Below are 21,912 nucleotides of genomic sequence, written 5' to 3'. Positions count from 1 at the left end.
GAAGAATATACATGTATATTCTGTATGTGATGAGTATATGTTTATAAAGTTCTATGAAAACTTAGTTCTATCTATGGTTTACTTTTGCAGTCTTCTTCAGTTGTTTTGAATGGGGAAAAATAGCCCACACTAATTTCCTTAAAAAAGTTTTTCTTATAGAAATAGCCCATTTCTTAAAATATACATATTTCCTCAAGTTTGAAAGTTATAATGACTACCAAAAGGCAGGAATGGAGTTTGTTTAATCTATTGTTCTTGGTTTTGTATTTTCAGTGTTGTTATTTCACCTTTTGTTGCACTTTGAAGTTTAACACTTTATTTGGGCTTTATGCTGTATTTTACAACTTGTTTTTTCAAATAGGTTAAGAAAAACATGATATAGTTTCACAATATAGTGGTAAAATTCAATGTAGCTTAACAATATAGTGGTAAGAACCAACAATCAAAAAAAAAATATTTTGGCAGTGCTGGAGAGCAAATCCAATTTTACCAAAAATGGGAAAGATCTGCTTAAGGAGGCTTTCTTTCCTCCTGATGCTTAATTTTTTTTTTACTTCAGTGTACTAACAACATTCTTACTGGTAATCAATTTATGAATGCTAACTCACACATCATCCATTCAGAAAACAAGCCATCTGTACACAAGCCAATAATCACTGGATAACCCTTAAAGAAGTTTAATGCATTACCTAGAAGTGGTCTTATTTATATCAATTAATAAGACATTCTTATCTCTCTAGTACAGAACATATTTATGTATAAACAACTTTGATATCCAACCAACTATCTGTCTACTCCAATCCAATGGTGAGAAATAATTTACATATGGGAAACATGTCTGTTCCCCAAACCCAGTATAAACTCTACTCACATTTAATATTTGTGTGCAAAAATGGACAATACTTTATGGAAAAAATAAAAAGACTAATTTAATGAGAATGCGAATTAAGTACTGCTATTGCTGTTCTTCCCTTTCCCTGCTTGAAAGCTAAAAAAGAACTTTTAAGCTAGAACACGAATAAAATCTTGGACTATGTTACAGAGTGCTTCAAATACTAGGCGACAGAAGTGACTCCCCAAGACAATATAGCCATGGAGGCTTTTAAAATGATCGTTGATCTCATCAGAATACTTCTTTAGGTGACTTGAAGCTGGATGTGAGTCTTAACTAGACTACAGGTTGACAACATGACTTTAGTGAAAGTCCTTAAACCCATCTAATTCTTCTTTACAATACCTGTGGCATAGTTGGTAGTCAGTGATGTTTACTGATCAGTGGGTTAAGTCAAAGATGATTTGGCGAGAGAAAGAGCTTTAGTAGAGGTGAATGGCAATTTCCCTTGTCAAGGGAATGGAATAGAATCATTGTGGCTTTGGATACTTCTAGGAAAGGAGTCATTTTGGAGAGCAGAAGCCAGAAAAACTGGAGTTTTGAGGAGATAGAAGGAAGAAGCAAAAGAGGCTCTCATTCTACACAAGTTAAAAACCAACTTGGGCAACTCACTGGGTACTCAATATGCTCATACTACTGTATCCCTATGTTAATACCAATATTTGATGTACACAGTAAGCTCATGGTCCCTTGAAATGAAGGGTCATAAAATGACATCCTTCATATTTAGTTTCTCTACCTAAACTGCCTTTTACTGATTTGATTTGGAGAGTTTATGCCTCTGTATTTTAACATTAAGCTCCTACTCTTTTCACGGATTTTGTAATCATCCTGAAAGTAAGAAATGCTGTGACAGAAAGAAAATCAATATCCCGTTTTTAACTAAGATGAATTTTAAGAGTGGAAGTTGCCTAGGATTTACTATTAAAGCTCAAAGGCATTTAGTCTATCTAAGCCAAATTATAAAACATTATACATGGTTAAAATTTCACTGAGTCCCTACTGTATTCACAAACACTATCAAATTGAACTAAACCAGAGTTTTCATAAAAACTGACATTTTCAAAAAAGCTTTATTTGCTTAAATCTTTCTCTTCCTTTTGGTAAGATTAAAACTGTAAATGGCAAATGGCTAAATAGGCACACCAAAATGTTACCTGAAAGGCATCTGGCCTTAAGTAAGCACACACAAATGCCAACTCTGAGGTATCCAGCCTTTATTTATTTATAAGTTTGTCCATCTCAGATGTTCTTACTTGAAATCAGAGTTCTTTAGGGAGGTCTTTTAAATTCTTTTTGTGAACAATAAACACTATGTGGGCAGATATGGACATTGTTGTACTCAGCAAGACTTTAAAAATTCTCCAAAACTAAAAGAGAAGTAAAGCCAGTATAATTTTAGATTGCACCAATTCATTTTATTTAGTCTACACTAAATAACATACATACTTAAGAAGTTCTTTTGATACTTTTAATAATCCAGAAATACTTATACCATTAGTAGTATTAGATATATAAACCAAGATTCTCACTTTAAAACATGTTTTTGACAGGTGTCAGCAGCTCAAAACCGTAATTCTGGCTACTCAGAAGCTAAGATTCTGAGGATGGCAGCTTGAACACAAAAGTCTGTGAACTTTTATCTCCAACTAATAAGCAAAAATCCAGGGTAGAAGTATGGCTCAAGTGGTAGTGTGCCAATTGATCAAAAAAGCTAAGTAATTGAGATGCCTGAAGTTCAAATCCCAGAACCATCAAAAAATAAAAACAAAGCCTTCCAGGTTTTTTGCAAAGGTAATATTAAGCAGCGAATCTCCTTTGGTGGATATCTTTACCCTAAGATTTTTATTTGGTTAAAATGGGTTAGACAGAGCCTTAAAGGCAGGGAGGAGACAAAAGTATACTAAGTCATACAAAACTCTGAAGGTCTGAAAGAGTCTTGATAGGCTGTCTTCCTAGAAACATTTATTGAATATGCAGAGCAAAGACAAGTATAGTACCTGCTAAAATGGAAGATATTGTTGGAGATAACTTTGATCAAATTACCATGAAAATACCATTGTAACAAGTATTTACTAGGGATATTTGTACTACTTAAGAACAAGTTTCCCAGAGGAAATAAGGACTGATGTTATAGTCACTGATCAGGAAAGGGAAAACAATTGAGTTTTTGGACACACAAGATTTTTAAATGGAAATGTATATTGGTGACAGAAGAATGAAGTATGGAATAGCAGACAGGGAGGAAAAGACATTTTAGCAAGAGTAAGAAGATACTACCAACCTGGACTGGAATGACAAGGAGTGGGTAGGGGATGGTATTAGTAAAGGTCAAGAGCTGGAGCATCAAGAAACTGGAAGCTTGGTGAAAGGTTTCTACATTCAAATCAAATCTCCCTGTAATTTTAAATCTTTCCCTATGTCAATTCCAAAGTAACTCCCTTCCCCCTTTTCTTCCCTTCCTCTTGTGTGTCAGTACGGGGGCTTGAACTCAGGGCCTTTCACTCTTGCTTGGCTTTTTGGCTCAAAGTTGGCCACATAAGGCACACCTCCTGACCTCCAGCTTTTTGTTGGTTAATTAGAGGTAATAGTCCATAACCAGAGCTATCTCTGGTACCTGCACATTGGGCTACATAAGACATGAGGTAGTTCTTTCTTTGCTTTATACTGAGCAGATAACCATTCTACTATCTCTGTTTCACCCATATACTCTATAGAAGAGACTCAGAAGCTTCCTCTGCAATTTCTTCTCCATTTCAAAATAGGACGAAATTAACATTAATGTTTACTGTTTGAGAGTGACATCTTTATTTATGTTTTTTGCATTTTTGTATGTTGTTTGCATTTTTTTTTTGAAGTTTGCTAAGAAGCTTTGAACTTTGGGCTCTGTGCCTTGTTTGGATTTTAACCTTCTATCTCTAACTGCAGAAAGCATCTTGGTCTTTACAAATGGTATTTGCTATCTGAATGAAGAGTGTGATAGCTAGAAGGAAACGGAATATGGTCAGTATCAGCAGGGTTAGAGATGAGCTCAGTTGCAGAGTGCATGTTCAGTATGCATAGGGGGCTCAGTTGCAGAGTGCATGTTCAGTATGCATAGGGCCCGAGGTTTGATTGCCAGCACTACAAAAAGAAACCACATAAGTGGTTGTGGGTTTTTGGTTGTTTTTTTTTTAAAATCAAAACTCCTTATACCCCTTTACTGTTCAGACCAAAAGAACATCTACATGTTTGTTACACTGGCCCCCAAACCTTTTCCTCTACCACACAACCCCCAGATTCACAAGTTCCATACCCCATTTTCTTCATGCCTTCTCTTCTTCCCAAATGGCATCAAACATTCTAAGACAGACAAAGATTAGAAAAATCAGTTTGAAAAATCAGGTGCCTTGGTGGATAAATGGTAGAAGACAGGCACAGACAGAATATTCAAAAACAGTAACAGAGGGAGGGAAAGAAAATGATGCATTAATGCACTAATAACCAACCTATTTTAGTCTGGATGCCTAAAGCCAGTTGTAATTGATGGTGAGGAAAACTTGGAGCAGGAAAGGTCAAGATTTGGGATGGTCCTCTTTGAAAGAATGTGTGCTAATGTGACATTTTGTAATCTGTCTGCTTTACACACAATAACAACTTAAGTAATTTCTTCTTTTCTGCAGAGGATATAGTCCATGATCTCCAGTTAATGCCTGTAACTACATAAGGGACCCAACCACAGATTTATAGCATTATATTTTTCCCACACATACCTATCAGTGATAACAATTAATTTATCACTTAGGAACAATAAAATATGAATATTAACAAATAAAATATTAGTAGAATGATAAGCTATAATAAAAATTAGGTGAATATGGTCTCTGCCCTGCCCTCCTTCTCTCAAAACATGTCATCATAATTTACTAACCATTCTTGATGACTATGAGTAACTGAAAATTTTAGAAAGGGAAATCTCAGATAAGGAGGAAGGGTTACTATGTGTTAATATGTCATATTAACTTATCAGCACTACCACTTATATGGATACATAGTTGTTTCATAATAGCTTATTAACAAAATATTTTGGCCTGAAACTTACAAAATGTGAAAACTCCTTAAATATATTGCTTAGTGAAAATGCAGTAAACTGTCACCACTAAAACTGAATACTGCAGGGGACTTAAATCACAAATGGAATTCTTTTTTTCGTGCAGTAAGCGTTTTTAGCATTAGCTAAATCATCTCTTGCAAAATTGTCCTCTATTGTTTTTGTTGTTGTTAAAGCCTACTGTCTCCCTTATTTATACCTATTATATTTTTTGGAATTCTGATGAATCATTCCTTATTTATTGTTAAAGAATGAACAAGTACCTAATTCATCCTATTTTACAAATAAGTTAAGTGGGGCACTGACATGAATATATGCGTTTTCTCCAAACTTTTCTTGCATTTTTAGGTATTTTTAAAATAGGCATTATGTAGGCTATGTGGTAAATTATTTTTTTACTGGGTGCTGGTGGTTCATGCCTGTAATCATAGCTACTCATGAGGATGAGATCTGGAGGATGGCAGTTTAAAATCAGTCTGGGAAATGAAGTCTGTGAGACTTCAAAATAACCTATCTCCACAAATAACGAGCAAAGAGTCAGGCTGGAGGCATGGGTCAAATGGGAGAGCCCTAACTGAGTGAACAAGACAGGTAAGCATGAAATTTAAACTTTTGGGATGGGGGGAAACATATGACACTTTTTTGTTTAATCCTTATATTCCAATTATGGCAAAATTTCCTTGAAAATAAAAAGCCATGAAAAATAGACTTTAATTGTTTCCTTGTAGCCTGGCCACTTAAAGCCATTCTCAACTCCATTCTTCTCTCTTGCTTTCTACTTTTAGAAAAAAAATGTCTTTTTATATTTCATTCTGTTGTATGACCCAGATCTGGCCAGTGAGATGTTAGGTGGAAATTCCTGGGAGGAACTTCCAGAAAAGCATGTAAGATTAAAACCTGGCTGACATATGCCTTTAGACTGCCCTTATATCTTATCCTTTTTCTTGAAAGATGGATACTCAGAGGTGCATTAGACATCACGCAATCATCAGAACAAAACTTGATGCTAAGAATGATGGAGAAGGAAACTAGGCTCTTTAATTGCAGCAATGGAATGCTTTAAAAAGGAGCATAGACTATGGAAGAAATTAAGTTTTTTTTCTTTTTTCACATACAGTACAATTAGTGACTAATTCGCTGAACAAATGTCACCATTTAAAAACATTTAATGTAGCCGGGCTCTGGTGGCTCAAGCCTGTAATCCTAGCTACTCAGGAGGCTGAGATCTGAGGATCGCGGTTCAAAGCCAGCCCGGGCAGGAGAGACCGTGAGACTCCTATCTCCAATAAACCACCAGAAAACCGGAAGTGGCGCTGTAGCTCAAGTGGTAGAGCGCTCGCCTTGAGCTGAAGAGCTGAGGGACAGCGCCCAGGCCCAGAGTTCAAGCCCCACGACCGACAAAAAAAAACAAAAAACATTTAATGTAAAGAAGGTCTATCACAAAGGCAGCTTCTAAATTCAAAGGTTTTCACTTGTTTTTTTAACAAGGCACTATTTTTCAACTCAAATTTGCAATGTATCCCAAAGTATCAAGTCCTATTCCCTGATGTTTTATATTGCCTTAAAAAACACAGTAATTGGGCTGGGAAGGTGGCTCAGTGGTAGAGTGCTTGCCTTGCATGCCTGAGGCCCTGGGTTCAATTCCTCAGCACTATATAAGCAAAAAAAAAAAAAAAAAAAAAAAAAAAAAAGCCGGAAGTGGCGCTGTGGCTCAAGTGGTAGAGCGCTAGCCTTGAGCTGAAGAGCTGAGGGACAGTGCCCAGACCTAGAGTTCAGGCCCCATGACCGGACCCAAAAAACCCCCAAAACACACAGTAATTCTCTTCCCTAGGGTTATTAAATTCAGATATTTGCAGTATAATGTCGGTAACAACTCACAGTTGACATTTTCAACACCATATGTAATTAGTAATCTTGAACTCATTCTTGAAAACTACCTGTGACATATGCTAAGATCTAAGCTAATGACTCAAGATTAAAATCTTACTAACCTTTGCTGTAAGGTATTAAAGCTGTCTAATCTCATGAGATCTTTGCAATAAAATAAGGGAGGTTGAAAATGCCAACAGCAATGGCAAGTTATGACCAATTCAAATTTAAGTTAAAAATTTACCCAGACAAAACAATGCTTTTTTATGTAGTTATAGTACTTACATTCAAACTGATGTTTTATTCCTCTGAGGAACTGCTTCAAATTGCTTAAGGAAATCTTCCTTATACTTCTGTGTATTTGGGGGAAAGATGTGAGCACTGGAGCTTGAACTCAGGGCCTGGGCACTGTCCCTTAGCTATTTCACTCAAGGCTAGCACTCTACCACTGAAGGCACAGGTTTACACTTATAGCTTTTTGGTGGTCCATTGGGGATAAACAGTCTTGGAGACAGTTCTGACAGGCTGGCTTTGACTTGCAATCCTCAGAGCTCAGTCTCCTGAGTAGCTAGGATTACAGGCATGAGCCATCAGCATCTAGCTTATACTTCTATTTTGACCATGTCACTACCATATTCAAAATATTTACCAGCACTCTACTTGTGAGAGAGAACTCTAAACCCTGTGAGTGAGCCCATATTCCCTTGTGAGTTTAATTTTATTTCTTCCGACTTCATTATGATCAAAATAGTTCAATTTCTAAAGAGAATTTTATGCCACCCAATTTTTAAGTACAGATGCTCATTATAATATCAAGAAATTAGAAACAATTCAAAAGTCAAAGGACCACTCACAAAAATACTCCATAATTTCTCATTAAAGACTTAGCAGCATTTTGACTGTTACCCTGAAATTCTGAGACATATATATACTAAGCAGTTATTGTTTTCCTGAAATTCAAATTTCATTGGGTGTCTTGTTTGTTTGTTTGCTCCTTCCTTCCTTCCTTTCTTTCTTTCTTCCTTTTCTTCTTTCTTTCTCTCAACTTTATTTTTGTCAGCTCTTCAGCTTAAGGCAAGTGCTCTATCACTGGAGCCACAGCACCACTTCTGGTTTTCTGAGTGGTTTACTGGAGATAAGAGTCTCATGGTCTTTCCTGCCTGGGCTGGCTTTGAACCGCGATCCTCAGATCTCAGCCTCCTGAATAGCTAGGTTATAGACGTGAGCCACTGGCACCTAGCTTGTCCTGTTATTTTGGCAAGCCTGAACCAGTGCCATCTCTGTAGAGGAGCTCCCCCATTTTCCCAAATCTAAAAAGCATCATTTGTCTTAACTTCTAACTCCTTTGTCATAACCCTGCTTTCTTGGTAATATTTGTCTATCCCTGGGAAATAATACTCACTTTTTTTTTTGTCTATCCCTGGGAAATAATACTCACTTTTTTTTTTTGTTTATTCATTTTATCATATAAAGTGTAATTCATTTCCCTCTGTTTTCTTCCCTATGCCACCTCGCAACCCGTCAGTACCACAGCAATAGTCTCTTCTTGTCTCAGTTAACTCAGCTAAAGGAAGAGTGCTTAGCAATAAGTACTCAAAACATACTGCTGAATTTTGAATCAATGAAAATGTATTTTGAATGAATGCTATGAATTCACATGCCTTGTAAGGTGTTTAGTAAAATTATTTCCTTCTAATCCCTTATCTAAATCAAATTTTAAAACTCTAAAAGGAAAACTGGTCATACATTGTTTCTTATGCAGTCTGAATATTAACTAGCTTCATGTGATTTATTATATTACTGATGTACTGCTAACAAGACATAATTATTTATAATTGCTTAGGGTCAACAATAACTAGGAATATAGAAATATTTATAAAAACATGCTTGTAGAGTAAAAAGTTTATACAAATAAATGTAAAACTATGCAAATACCGTCTTAATAGAACTCCTTTGCTTTTCTTCCCAAACACCACTGCTTAGCTCAAGTGTGCAATGAACATTTGCTTCTCTGTCATAGGATCCAAAAATGAGTAACCTGCAATACAAAAACCGAAGAAGACTATTACGCCAATTCTACAAAGAAAAAATTTTCTTCATCATTATAGTAAGACTATAGTATTCTATTACTACCACAGTTTTAGAAATTGAAAAAATTAAATCATACACTTGCTACACCCTCTAGTGGAAAAGTGAAGCAAAACTTAAAATTACATGTGATTAGGTGGTATTCTACTTTTCAGTAAAGTCAAACAAATAAGAATATTAATTTAAATAGTGGGATGTTATCTATTCATGACTAAAGAAATTGGTCAAATTTTTCTATGTAGTAAGCAAGATCTAAGATTTGCAAAACAGGCTGTAAATTTAAAAGAAATAAGTTTCTGAGTGCTATATATAGGATGCTACCTGTAAAAATTAAACATAGGGAAGTACAAATGCTTATGAATGAAAACACACACACATATACACACATACCATTCCCTAATGTAATCCTAAGCACTTTACTTAAGTTTTCTAAACCCATTTCCCATTCTAGAAAATTGGGGCAAAACAGTACTTACTTGAGAAATATTTTGAGACCAAAAGAAGGCAATATACACAAGGCAGTATATGAGCTAGCAAACAGTAAGTTCTCAAAAATGTTCATTATTTCCATTATTATCTTGAAAACAACTGAATAATGGTATTACCTAATTGTGTTATTATATTTCAGGTTTAAAAGGACATGTGAGGTCCAATTTTAAGATAATATAAAAGTTCTTATTACTGAAGAAAAGCAAGGCTTTTCCCATTTATATACTATCTATGCACAAGTGGGCAGACTGTATCTGCCCACTTGTTTCCGGAATAAGCATGAGTTAGCATTAATCTACATTTTGACTTTTACTCCACTAATTTATCTCTACAGAAGGATGATGGGTAAGAGAAAATGGAACAAAACTGATAAAAATACATTAGAGGAACTTGAGAAAATCAGGTCCTAAGTATGACAATTTCAAGAAAATCATGTCCCTATCTCACTAACTGGACTTAGAAACAGAAGCCTGAACACATTAACAGAAAAAAAAATCCCTAAATTTCAACACTTCTTAAAAATCTTAAAAGAAATCTTAAAGTAGTTTAATCGCCATATTACCCAAAAGAAGACAAATTAAGAAGATTCATAATTTTACCATATGAAGTTTAGAATTAGAATTTGTATTCACTAAAGCTCTGCTGCCACCATCTGTTCAACAAATAAACTACCTCAGTGCCTTTACATACAGCAAGGCAGTACACCAGCCTCAAACTCCTCACTAAATACTCAGGAGGCAGAAATGAGAAAGTAGAATTCTCCTTGAAACCATAAGTTATTCCATATTTTTCATAGTATTTTAAAAAGTGCATCTTAAAATAGGAATACAGAGCATAACAAAAACTAAACATGACTGTAGACCAAAATGTAAGCATTAAAACTATAAAACCCTTTAAAAAAAAGCACAGTAAAAATAATTTTGGCTAGGTGCCCATGGCTACATTTGTAATCCTAGCTGTACATGGGGCTGGGAGCTGAAGGATCATGTGTAGAGGTCAGCCAGAGCAAAAGTAGGGCTGGGGATGTGGCTCAAGTGGCAGAATGTCAACCAAGCAAGCATAAGGCCACAATCCAAGGCTCAGGAACACACACACACACACACACACACACACACACACACACACACACACACACACACACACACACACACACACACACACACACACACACACACACACACACACACACACACACACACACACACACACACACACACACACACTTTCTGACCTAGGACTAGGCAATGGTTTATTTGGCTTGACACAAAATGCATAACCACCATGAACATATCATATGTTAATAAATAGTAATATTTAATTTGTTTTTGTTCTCCAAAGGGCACCATCATGTCAATAAAAAGACAATCCAGAGGATGGAATGCTAACCATGCATTTGGATATTTTATTCTTTCCCCAGAAAGAATAAACTCTTCAACTAAACAATGAAAAGTAAATAACAAATTCTTGACTTCCTATTATTATAAACAAGTATTATGACAAGATTGTATATTTCAATAAAATGTAAAAATGATTTTTACCTGATATAGTCATTTGATAACAGACTCTATAAAAGAAAAAGACAGGGGCTAGTAGTTCCCACCTGCAATCTCAGCCTCAGGGGAGGTTAGTCAGCAGGGTCAGGATTTGGAGGTTAGCTCAGGCATATTTGTAAGACCCCTTTCTCAAAGAATAGGTAGGTATGCGGTGGGACCTGTCATCAGCTACAACAAGAAGCATAAAGTAGGCAGATCACAATCCAAATGCATGCTTATCAGGAAGTAAAATCCTATCTAAAAACCAGTGCAAAAAAAAAGGATTGGAGGCATGGCTCAGTGCAGAACACCTGCATAGTTCAAACTTCAGTACACCTGCCACCCTCCACCCCCAGGATAATTTAAGTCAAATGATTCCTAAGAAAAAAATCATTAAAATATCAGAAATATTTGCTGGGCTTGACCAAAAGAGCTCAATGCTAGTACTCTACCAAATTGAGCCACAGCATCACTTCCCATTTTCTGGTGGTTAACTGGAGATAAGAGTCTCATGGACTTTCCTGCCTGGGTTGCTTTTAACTGTGATCCTCAGATCTTAGCCTTCTGAGTTGCTAGGATTACAGGTGTGAGCCACCAGCACCCAGTTTCTAATATTATTCTATTTTCAAATTTTTTATTGTGATTAAGTGGTTACATAATTTCCCAAATTTCACAGTATTGTGGGATAGTGATGTTCAGTTGAAGTCACAAACACATTCTAACTTTTCCTGGAGCGAATTGTCTATCACCGTCTATAACATTTATGAGTTCTAAGAGCTTTGCGATAGTTATTTCTTCCACATTGGGTGGTATGTACATTTCTTATGTTTTGCATACCATCAGCTGTTCCCTCTTTCCCACTTGTTCCCTCCCATCACTGCCATTAAGTTGCTTAGCTCATTTTGGTCAATGTCCAGTGCAGCTGATGGGTCCCGCTGTTATATGTTTTTCCCTGATTCCCTCTAGTTCCGTATCATCTTCCTGGTTCCCCTCCGGTGTACATATATATATACCATACATGTGATCAGCAGCATGGGGTTATTTAGTAGTGATTCGACCAGATGAGTGGAAGTCCTTTGTTTCTTAAGTCCTGTTAATTTTGTCGTATCACCTAACATTTTGGATTTAACATCCACTTATCAGGGAGACCGTGTACCATGTCTCTTTGCTCTTGGCTTACCTTGCTCAACATGATTTCTTCTAGCTCCATCCATTTCCCTGAAAATGCCATTATTTTGTCATTTCTAATGGCTGCATAATATTCCATTGTGTATAGATACCACAATTTTTGGATCATTCATCTGTGGTGGGACATCTGGGTTGTTTCCATATCCTGGCTATTGTGAACAGTGCTGCAATAAACATGGAGGTGCATGTGTCCTCGTAAACTGGTTCCTGTTGTTGAGGATAGATGCCTAGAAGTGGTATGACTGGGTCATAAGGGAGGTCAATATTTAGCTTCCTGAAGACCCTCCAGACTGCTTTCCAAAGTGGTTGTATAAGTGTACATTCCCACCATCAGTGTAATAGGCTTCCTCTTTCTCCACATCCCCTCCGGCATTTGTCGTTGGCTGATGTGAGGATGTGGGCCATTCTGACTGGGGTAAGGTGGTATCTCAGGGTTGTCTTTATTTGCATTACCTTCACAACCAGGGATGGTGAACATTTCCTCATGTGTTTCTTTGCCATTTTTATCTCTTCCTCTGAGAAGTCTCTCTTTAGTTCTCTTGCCCATTTAATAATTGGTTTGTTAGGTTTGGGAGGGATTAATTTCTTGAGTTCCCTGTATATACTGGATATTAACCCCTTGTCTGATATATTGCTGGTAAATATTTTTTTTTTCCCAATTAGTTGGTTGTCTTTCTAGCTTGGTTGCAATAGCTTTAGCTGTGCAGAAGCTTTTTATTTTAAGGTAGTCCCATTTGTCGAGTCTCTCTCCAATTTATTGTGACCCTGAGACTGTTCAGGAAGTTCCTTCCTGTGATAGTTGTCAAATATCAGCTGACTGTAGGCATATGGATTTATTTCTGGATCTTCTATTCTATTCCATTGGTCTTTGGGTCTGTTTTTGTGCCAGTACCATGCTGTTTTTATTATGGCTATATAGTAGAGTTTGAAGTTCGGTATGGATATCACTCCCATGTTGTCTTTATTCCCTAGAATTGTTTTAGCTATTCTAGGTCTTTTGTTGTTCCATATGAATTTTTGGACTGTTTTCTGTATTTCAGAGATGTATGTCATTGGGATTTTAATAGGAATTGCATATTTGTATATTAATTTTGGCAGTATTGCTATTTTCACTGTACTTGGTCTGCCTATCCAAGAGCATGGTAGGTCTTTCTATTTCCCAGTGTCTTCTGTAATTTCTTTAATTTTTTTATAGTTTTCATTAGTTCTTTTACATCTTTGGTTAATTCCTAAATGTTTTATTTTGGGGGAGGTTATTGTGAATGGGGTTGCTTCCTTTATTTCCCTCTCTGCTTGTACATTGTCAGTGTACAGGAAGGTGACTGATTTTTGTGGGTTGATTTTGTATCCTGCTAGTTTGCCGAAGTGATTTATGATTTCTAAGAGTTTGGGGATGGAGTTTTTGGGATCATGTATAGTATCATGTCATCTGCAAAAAGGGATAGTTTAAATTCTTCTTTCCCTATGCAATCCCTTTAATGTCTTTTTCTTGCTTTATTGCCCTGGCTAAGGGTTCCAGGACTATACTGAAAAGGAGTGGAGACAGTGGGCATCCTTAACTTGTTCCTGATTTTAGGAGAACTGGTTGTAGCTTTTCCTCATTAAGTATAATATTGGCTACTGGTCTGTCATAAATGGCTTTTATTGTTTTAAGAAATGTTCCTTCTATTCCTATTTTCTCCAGAGCTTTTAGCATGAATGAATGTTAAATTTTATCAAAGGCCTTTTCTGCATCTGTGGAGATAATCATGTGATTCTTGACCTTGGCTCTGTTGATGTGTTGGATTACATTTATTGACTTAGGTATGTTAAACCATCCCTGCATCTCTGGGATGAAGCCTACCTAGTCGTAGTGTATGATTTTTTTTAATGTGTTTCTGGATTCTGTTAGCTAGAATTTTGTTAAGGATCTTTGCATCTGTGTTCATCAAGGAAATTGGCCTGTAATTCTTTTTTGGTTGGGTCTTTGCCTGGTTTGGGGATGAGTGTGATATTGGCATTGTAGAATGAGTTTGGGTTAGCTCCCTCTTTCTCTGTTTCTCTGAAGAGCTTGAGGAGTATGGGTATTAGTTCTTCTTTAAAGCTCTTATAGAAGTCTGTTGTGAATCCATCTGGTCCTGGGCTTATCTTTGTTAGAAGACTTCTGATTGCTTCCTGTATCTCGTTGTAGGATATTGGCTTATTTAATTGATTTACTTCTTCTTTGCTCAGTTTGGGCAACTTGTATTTCTCTAAAAATGCATCCATTTCTGCCAGATTTTCTTACTTTAGAGAGTATAACTTTTGAAAGTCCATTAAAATTGTTTGGATATCTTGGGTACGTGTTGTGATTTTTCCCGTGGCATCCCTAATCCTGTTAATATGGGTTTCCTCTCTTCTTTTTTAAATTAATCTCGCCAATTGGTTAATTTTGGCTATGATTCTCCGATTCTCTATTTCATTAATCTCCGCTCTTAGTTTGGTTATCTGTCTCCTTCTAGTAACTTTAGGTTCCATTTTCTCATGTTTTTCTAGCTGTTTTAATTGCAACATGAGATTATTTACTTGGTCTGTCTCTATTTTCTTGATGTGGGCACTGAGGGCAATAAATTTGCCCCTCAGGACTGCTTTTGCTGTGTTCCACAAGTTTCTTTGTGATGTGTTTTCATTATCATTGAGTTGTTCTTTGATCTCTTCCATTACCCAGGCATTGCTTAGAAGGGTGCAGTTCCGTTTTTCTCCCTTCTGCTGAGGCATATGCTCAGCTTCTGACTTCAGTTGGGAGGAGTTGGTTGTGTTGCTCAGGCACCAGATCCCAGGCCTGGTCCCAGCCCCCAGCCTGGGGCACGCAGGTCAGACCTGTGCTGCTGTGTATCCCCCTAGGTTACGCAGCCTGGAGTACACAGTTCAAATTTCTTCCACTGTTGGGTGTCTTGACCCAGGGGCACTGTTCCTGACTTGTGCATTAAAGCTCTCTTCCAGGGGGGCTCTTGCTCTAGCCTGGCCAGCTGAGTGTGCTCCACGGGCTGGTGGAGTTCTCAAACAGTTCCCAGTTTTAGTGGGTTCTGTGGTCCAGGTGTTGGGGTAGGCAGTCTGGGTCAAGGTCTGGGGATTCCCACCAGCTCTGGTCTCCCTTGAGGGATACATTGTCCCCTGCGGGGTACTCACCCTGGAGCTAGTTGTGTCTGTGTGATGTAGATCATTGGTTGTCATTACAATCAGAGTTCAGTTGAGGTGGTTGGGGGCTGGGCTGGGCGGTGGTGGCTCTGCGTGTTTCTGCCTTGGTTGATGCTGTTCCGGTCTGCAAAGGGATGGGCCTCGGGGCCTCCGGCCGAGGGGTGGGGGAGGGGGCCTCTGTGCAGGTTCTGAGCACTGGGATTTGTCTGTTTGCGCTCTCTGGATCAGCACCAGTTCCTTACAGGTCTTCTGCTCTGGTGTTCTGTGGGCCTCCAGTGTAGCTCTGGGGTTCCTGCCAAGGTGCCGAGTGGCTTTGGTGGGGTGGAGCCTTTCGGCTTGGATGGAGAGTGAGGGGTGGGGGGTGGGATCTTTGTGCAAGCTCCTGGCTTGGAGGTTTCTCTGTTTGTAGCGATCAGCGGACACCGGTACCTCAGGCGGTTTCTGCGTGGGTGATCTGCAGATAGCCCCCTATGTCTCTGGGACTCCAGCAGCCCCCGCTGGGCCAGGCTGGCTGTGGCTTGGCGCACTGCCGTGTGGCCAGTAAAGGTTGAGGGAGGGGTCTTCGCGCTTCTCTGTTCTGAAATTCTTCTTTTTCTTTTTTTTTTCCGCCTCCTGTTTTTCTCTGGGTGGTCGTCCTTTTGTTGTTGTTGATCTCTTGGGGAGATTAAGCGTTGAAACTAGAACTTTCTTTTTGGTTGGGGGAGCTGTGACGTTTCCCTATTGCCCCATTGCCATCTTGGTCCCCCCTCATTATTATTCTTAACATAAAACATTTACAGCATATGAAGCATTATTTGTCCTATCCAAGTCTTAAGGCATTCACAAACAAATGCAGACTAGAAATATTTTGTGAATATAACATCTAAGTCAACTCCTCCAGTAAATGAATTTCAAACTTTTATAAACTGTCTTCCATGAAGAACTACGTATCTCACAAAATATGACACAGTGCTGTCTAAAGGATTTTTATTTCTCCCTTCTATCAAACTTACATCTTGGGACAGTTTCACTTAGTATGTGAAACTGGACAAAGTACTATCATTTAAAAATAATTTCGCCCAGGATGGTGGTATACCCCTATAATTCCAACACTTAGGAGGCTGAGGCAGAAAGATCTGGAATTTGAGGCTAGCCTGAGATTACAGTGAGTTTAATGTAGCATGAACTACAATCGTGAAACTGTTCTTAAAAAAGAAAAATTTTTAAAAAAAGGAAAAAGAAACATTTAATCACATAATTGGGAACTTCTTTTTTTTTTTTTTTGGGTCCGGTCGTGCGGCTTGAACTCTGGGCCTGGGTGCTGTCCTTCAGCTCTTCAGCTCAAGGCTAGCGCTCTACCACTTGAGCCACAGCGCCACTTTCGGCTTTTTTTTTCCTTTTTGCTTATGTGGTGCTGAGGAATCGAACCCAGGGCCTCATGGATGCAAGGCAAGCGCTCTACCACTGAGCCACTTTCCCAGCCCATAATTGGGAACTTCTTTCTGCCTGTAATAATCAGGTGAAACTATTTCTTCTTCTACAAGGATGTCAGGGTTCGAAGTCCAGTTTGTCTTCCCCAAGCCTCCCACAACAGCATAAAAATCAACAGGAAAACAAAAGCAAAACACTATCTAAAACAAAAGTGGCTAATACCTCATATAACAGCAGTAATATAGTCAATCAAACTCTCACAGAATAAAAATTGCATCTGGAAGGTACACATTGCTAGCTTGTGGTTTTCTCATGTAAGGACAACATCCAACCTAAGCCTAGCTTAGGGTTAAGTCTGCAGGGAAATGTGGGTGCAGTTTTGACAGCAGAAACTTGAAGCTTTAAGGGCTATAACAAGAGATGGAGTACAAAGGCAGTGGAGTGAAATTTATGAACATACTAAATTGCTATCAATTTTGGGTAGTCATAAAAATTGCAAACGAATCCTGAACTCCTTGTAGTATTTGTATGAAGCAATTTTTTGTATGTGTATGAAAAAATCAAGTTTTAAATGATTTAAGTGTAGCCTAGGATTACGTAAATAGATACAAGTGCTAATCTTTGGGAGCCATGAAATACTAAATAGGGCAAGGACCAAAAACACAGAAGGAAACCAGGAGGAGTGGCAGGAGTGATCTCATGATTCCTAAATTATGTGTGTTAATTATATGTATGTACATACACATATACATACATGCATTTCCTGAATGCTCAGATCTTGGTTTCTAACACTACTCTCTACTAAAATGAATCAGGACTGCAAAAAAACAAAAATAGCTGATTTTAGTAGGAATGCAGAGATAATATAAACATGTAACTGTCTGCTATAGCAGGAAAGTAATAAAATTCTCAATGAATTAACACACAAAAGATGAGATTATGTCATAAAAACACAGAAGCCAGTTTGAAAGCTAGACTCTGACTGGCCAAATTGGAGGATATTTAGACACTAAAATAAGGACAGTAAAATACTATAACCATTGAGAAAAACTGGAACCCATGTGTCCACAATGATAATAGATAAATGGAGACAAAGAAGGATTCTTGAAAACACAGAATGCCAACACTGTGTTTTTCTGTTTTTATTATTTAACATAAAAAAGTTTAAGTGAGTATTTTGGAACCATTAAAATAACAATCACACCACACACTGGAAGCTGCTGAGAATATACACACTTTAGGACAGTTTAAGTGAAGAAATGACCATACTTAGTATCTTCTACCTAAAGTAAGACCAACGTAATTACAATGCTTTAGAGTTTCACACACAGCAAAACTTTACACACATACCTTTCACTAATAATAATTTCAACTGGATTTAAAAGTGTAACTAGTTGACAAAATCAGCTTCCCAAGTATTCATTAGAACATTCAAGGGCTTATAAAAGATTACCTAAGAAATCCTTCTTAGATTCTAGAGCCAGAATTTTTTTTTCTTTAAGAACTCAGTTAAGCCAGGCGCTGGTGGCTCATGCCTGTAATCCTAGCTACTCAGGAGGCTGAGATCTGAGGATCAAGGTTCAAAGCCAACCCAGGCAGGAAAGTCCATGAAACTCTTATCTCCAATAAACACTCAGAAAACCAGAAGTGGCACTGTAGCTCAAGTGGTAGAGTGCTTGCCTTGAGCTGAGGGACAGTGCTCAGGCCCAGAGTTCAAGCCCCACGACCGACCAAAAAAAAAAAAAAAGAACTCAGTTATCAAAAAGTGTGTGAGGTATTCTATGTGCTAAATAGTTTAATTTAGCCAAATCAAAATATATACATACTTTAAAACACATTATACAAGATAAACACAATTTGTCAATCAAAACAAGTTAATTTTAAAATAAAAATAATTTTCTGAAAAAAACGATAATGGGAACTAAGTAATCTAAGTTTCTTTTGCTGCCATGGTTGGAAGAAAATTAATCTCTTCTATGCAGTTTTTTTTTAATGTAAATTACCTCCTATTTAACTACAAATAGGTATGTTTTCTTTGCCAAATACCTCAAGTCCTTTACGATAGAAGATGAACTGCAAATGAGAAATTACAAAATAATAAAACAAAATCTTAAGAATGATTGTAGCCAAGGGCTGGTGGCTTATTTAGGAGACTGAAATCTGAGGATCAAGGTTCGAAGCCAGCCTGAGTAGGAAAGTCGGTGAGACTCTTATCTCTAATTAATCACTAAAAAAAGCTAGAAGTAGAGCTATGCAAAAGGCCTGTCCCTGTCCCTGAGTTCAAGGCCTAGGACTTGTATAATATAGCCTCTTAGCAGCAGTACTACAAATATAGCAATTGAGTATATCTGTGGTTAATAAAGAGCTTTCAGTCAACTCAAGAAACTATGCAATCATATAGAATAACTGCTTTGTAAAAACTAATCAATGAAAGTGAAGGGTTAGAACCAATTAAAAAAAAAAACTTGCCTTCCAACTTCCATGTTTTGCTTGGGAAATTCAAAATTATACTTCAGGTAATTAGACATGAAATTCTTTTGAATTAGTAAAGTTCAAATTCTTACAACCAGTATTCCAAGAAGAACACAGTTTTGGATAAATACTGTATATAATGATTATGTTGATGCAGAATCATTGAATGCTAACTGCTTTGGGCTATAATGGAAGGCTGTAGTTTAGTTACTAGTGTCTTTTAGAAAGAAGAAATTAGGGCTAGTGAAAGAAGGCAGAGGCTATATAGTTTTGCTGTGTGAGGGTTCCATATTCCAAAGTAGTATGTTATTTAGGTAGAAGGAGATACTAATTAAGGTCATTTCTTCAGTCACATATTCTAAAACCTGTATTTTTTCAGCAGCTGTAGGGTGGTGTTCTATTTTACTGTTTATTTTTATGTCACCCCTGACCATGATACAGATATGTAGAACTTGCCTTGTGCCACAACAGTATGGGCACAAGGATAGGGTGTAAACACCATGCTTTCTATGCCTGTATTATTCCCACCTTATGCTGCCTTCTAAAACACAAACTTTTTAGTTGTCTATTCTAATAATTTCAAAATGCATTTTATCATGGCTCCTAATTTATTTCCTCATTGGTAAAACTGACTCTCAGAATTTTATAACAGGTAAGTTCAATAAAAATCTTCACACATACTTTTTTTTTATGACTGAAAGCAGCTTAAAAGCATTTAAAAGATTCTTACAAAGAAACATTTCATTATTTCAAAATGAATGGCTTAATAATTAAAAAACAGTCCTCACAAAGAACTATAGTTGACTATGAATAATATTTATGATATTTTACTCTTGCTTTTGGAGGGAAAAAATACTAGTTATGTTCTTTATTTGATTCAAGTTTTCAAAAGCTTAAGAAATAAGCATTTATAAACATAGTAAACTAAAACTGCAACAGTAACTGATCCACATGATATTTAACAATGTGAAGATATTTAAGTAAATTTTGTTCAAGCAAGAGAAATGTTAATAAGCATTTATTCTACAAACCCAGACAACTTCAACCTATCACAGCATTTAGAAACATTAAATTTTTATTAGCTTATATTGTTTTAATGTTTTTGGCCATTCTATTTGTCAAGTTTTTTCATATTGCTAAGTAGTTATTTCAAGAAAAAGTTTCAAGAGATATTAAGACTTTTATGTCCAAATTTTGAACTTGTAAGCAATTTTTTGTCCTTTCTCTAAAAAGAAAGACCCTACTATTTGTTCTTCCCTCTTCCCTAGGGTCACTGACTGCATCAGAATTGACAATAAGCCATAAAAGAACAATGCTTGATAAGAAATGTACTCATTACCTTGCTCATGTAATTGTAACCCCTCTGTATGGTATTTTCACAAAAAAAGATGAATTTATATTTGAAACAATAACTGAATGCTTCGTAGAATCTCCTCTTTAGTTTGAATCTTCCAAATTTAGAATCTACCTAAAGAGCCAGCTCTTATTTTTTATACTAAGGAAAATAAATTTTTAAGGCCAGGTGCTAGTGGCTCATGCCTGTAATCCTAGCTACTCAGGAGGCTGAGATCTGAGGATCAAGGTTCAAAGCCAGCCTGGGCAGAAAAGTCCATGAGACTCATCTATAATAAACCACCAGAAAACCAGAAGTGGTGCTGTGGCTCAAGTGGCAGAGCACTTGCCTTGAGCTAAAGAGTCAAGGGACAGCACCCAGGCCCAGAGGTCTAGCCCCATGACCAACCAAAAAAAAAAAAATTATACTAAGGAATGTGATAGGTTTTAGTAAGAATATTAAAAACAAGGTTCAAGCTTCAATAGCAACATTTTAAAAAGCTAGGAGAGTTGAGAATAGCAACTTAATTCTCTTCAGTAACACTTTTTAAATAATCTTTAAAGAATGTAAACAGTAACACTGCACAACACAGAATTTTATACATTAGGATTTATAAAGATAGTATCTAAAAAGTTCTTCAGATAGCATACTTGTTCCCTAGATTAAGCCATGACCTAGATAAAAAGTATAAGTTATCTATTCCAAGCTTACAGAACTAATATAAGAAGACTGAATGAAAGAGACTATTTTCTGTGCTGTCCCCTTCAACTCCAGTGTTCTTTCTAAAATTAACTTGTACTTGTTTTTTGACTAGGTGACATTGTCATAAAAATCAAAACAATGTAAAAATATTTGTAGTAAAAATCTGGCTGTTTGGGCTGAGAATGTGGCTCAGAGGTAGAGTGCTTGCCTCGCATGCATGAGGCCCTGGGTTCGATTCCTCAGCACCACATAAGCAGAAAAATCAGAAGTGGCATTGTGGCTCAAAAGTGGTAGAGTACTAGCATTGAGCTGAAGAGCCAAGGGACAGCACCCAGGCCCAGAGTTCAGGTCATGACCGACAAAAAAAAAAAAAAAAAATCTAGCTGTTACTTTGACCCCTGTCCAAATAAACTCAGAAGATTTTTACCAGTTTCTAATATATCATTTTCTTCTTTTTTTTTTTTTTTTGGTCAGTTGTAGGGCTTGGGCGCTGTCCCTCAGCTCTTCAGCTCAAGACTAGCTCTACCACTTGAGCTACAGTGCCACTTTCAGTTTTTTGCGTAGTTTATTAGAAATAAAAGTCTCATGGTCTTTCCTGCCCGGGCTGGCTTTGAACCGCGATCCTCAGATCTCAGCCTCCTGAGTAGCTAGGATTACAGGCGTGAACCACCAGCGCCCAGCTCTAACATAT

The 21,912-nt window shown here is 37.2% G+C and overlaps 1 protein-coding gene across 1 annotated transcript in view; it reads right to left on the bottom strand.

Annotated features, from left to right (window-relative positions):
* The window catches only part of Pdzd8 (PDZ domain containing 8), a 60,883-nt gene that overhangs the window by 13,105 nt on the left and 25,866 nt on the right, over window positions 1-21,912 (bottom strand). The window contains exon 3 of the mRNA XM_042689126.1: window positions 8,787-8,889. Within this exon, the coding sequence (XP_042545060.1) occupies window positions 8,787-8,889 (103 nt within the window). The remainder of the gene's footprint in view (window positions 1-8,786; window positions 8,890-21,912) is intronic.

This window comes from Dipodomys spectabilis, unplaced genomic scaffold (assembly GCF_019054845.1).
Source record: "Dipodomys spectabilis isolate Male_0828 unplaced genomic scaffold, ASM1905484v1 ptg000125l, whole genome shotgun sequence".
NCBI lineage: Eukaryota > Metazoa > Chordata > Mammalia > Rodentia > Heteromyidae > Dipodomys > Dipodomys spectabilis.
This window is presented reverse-complemented; position numbering and strand designations above follow the sequence as displayed.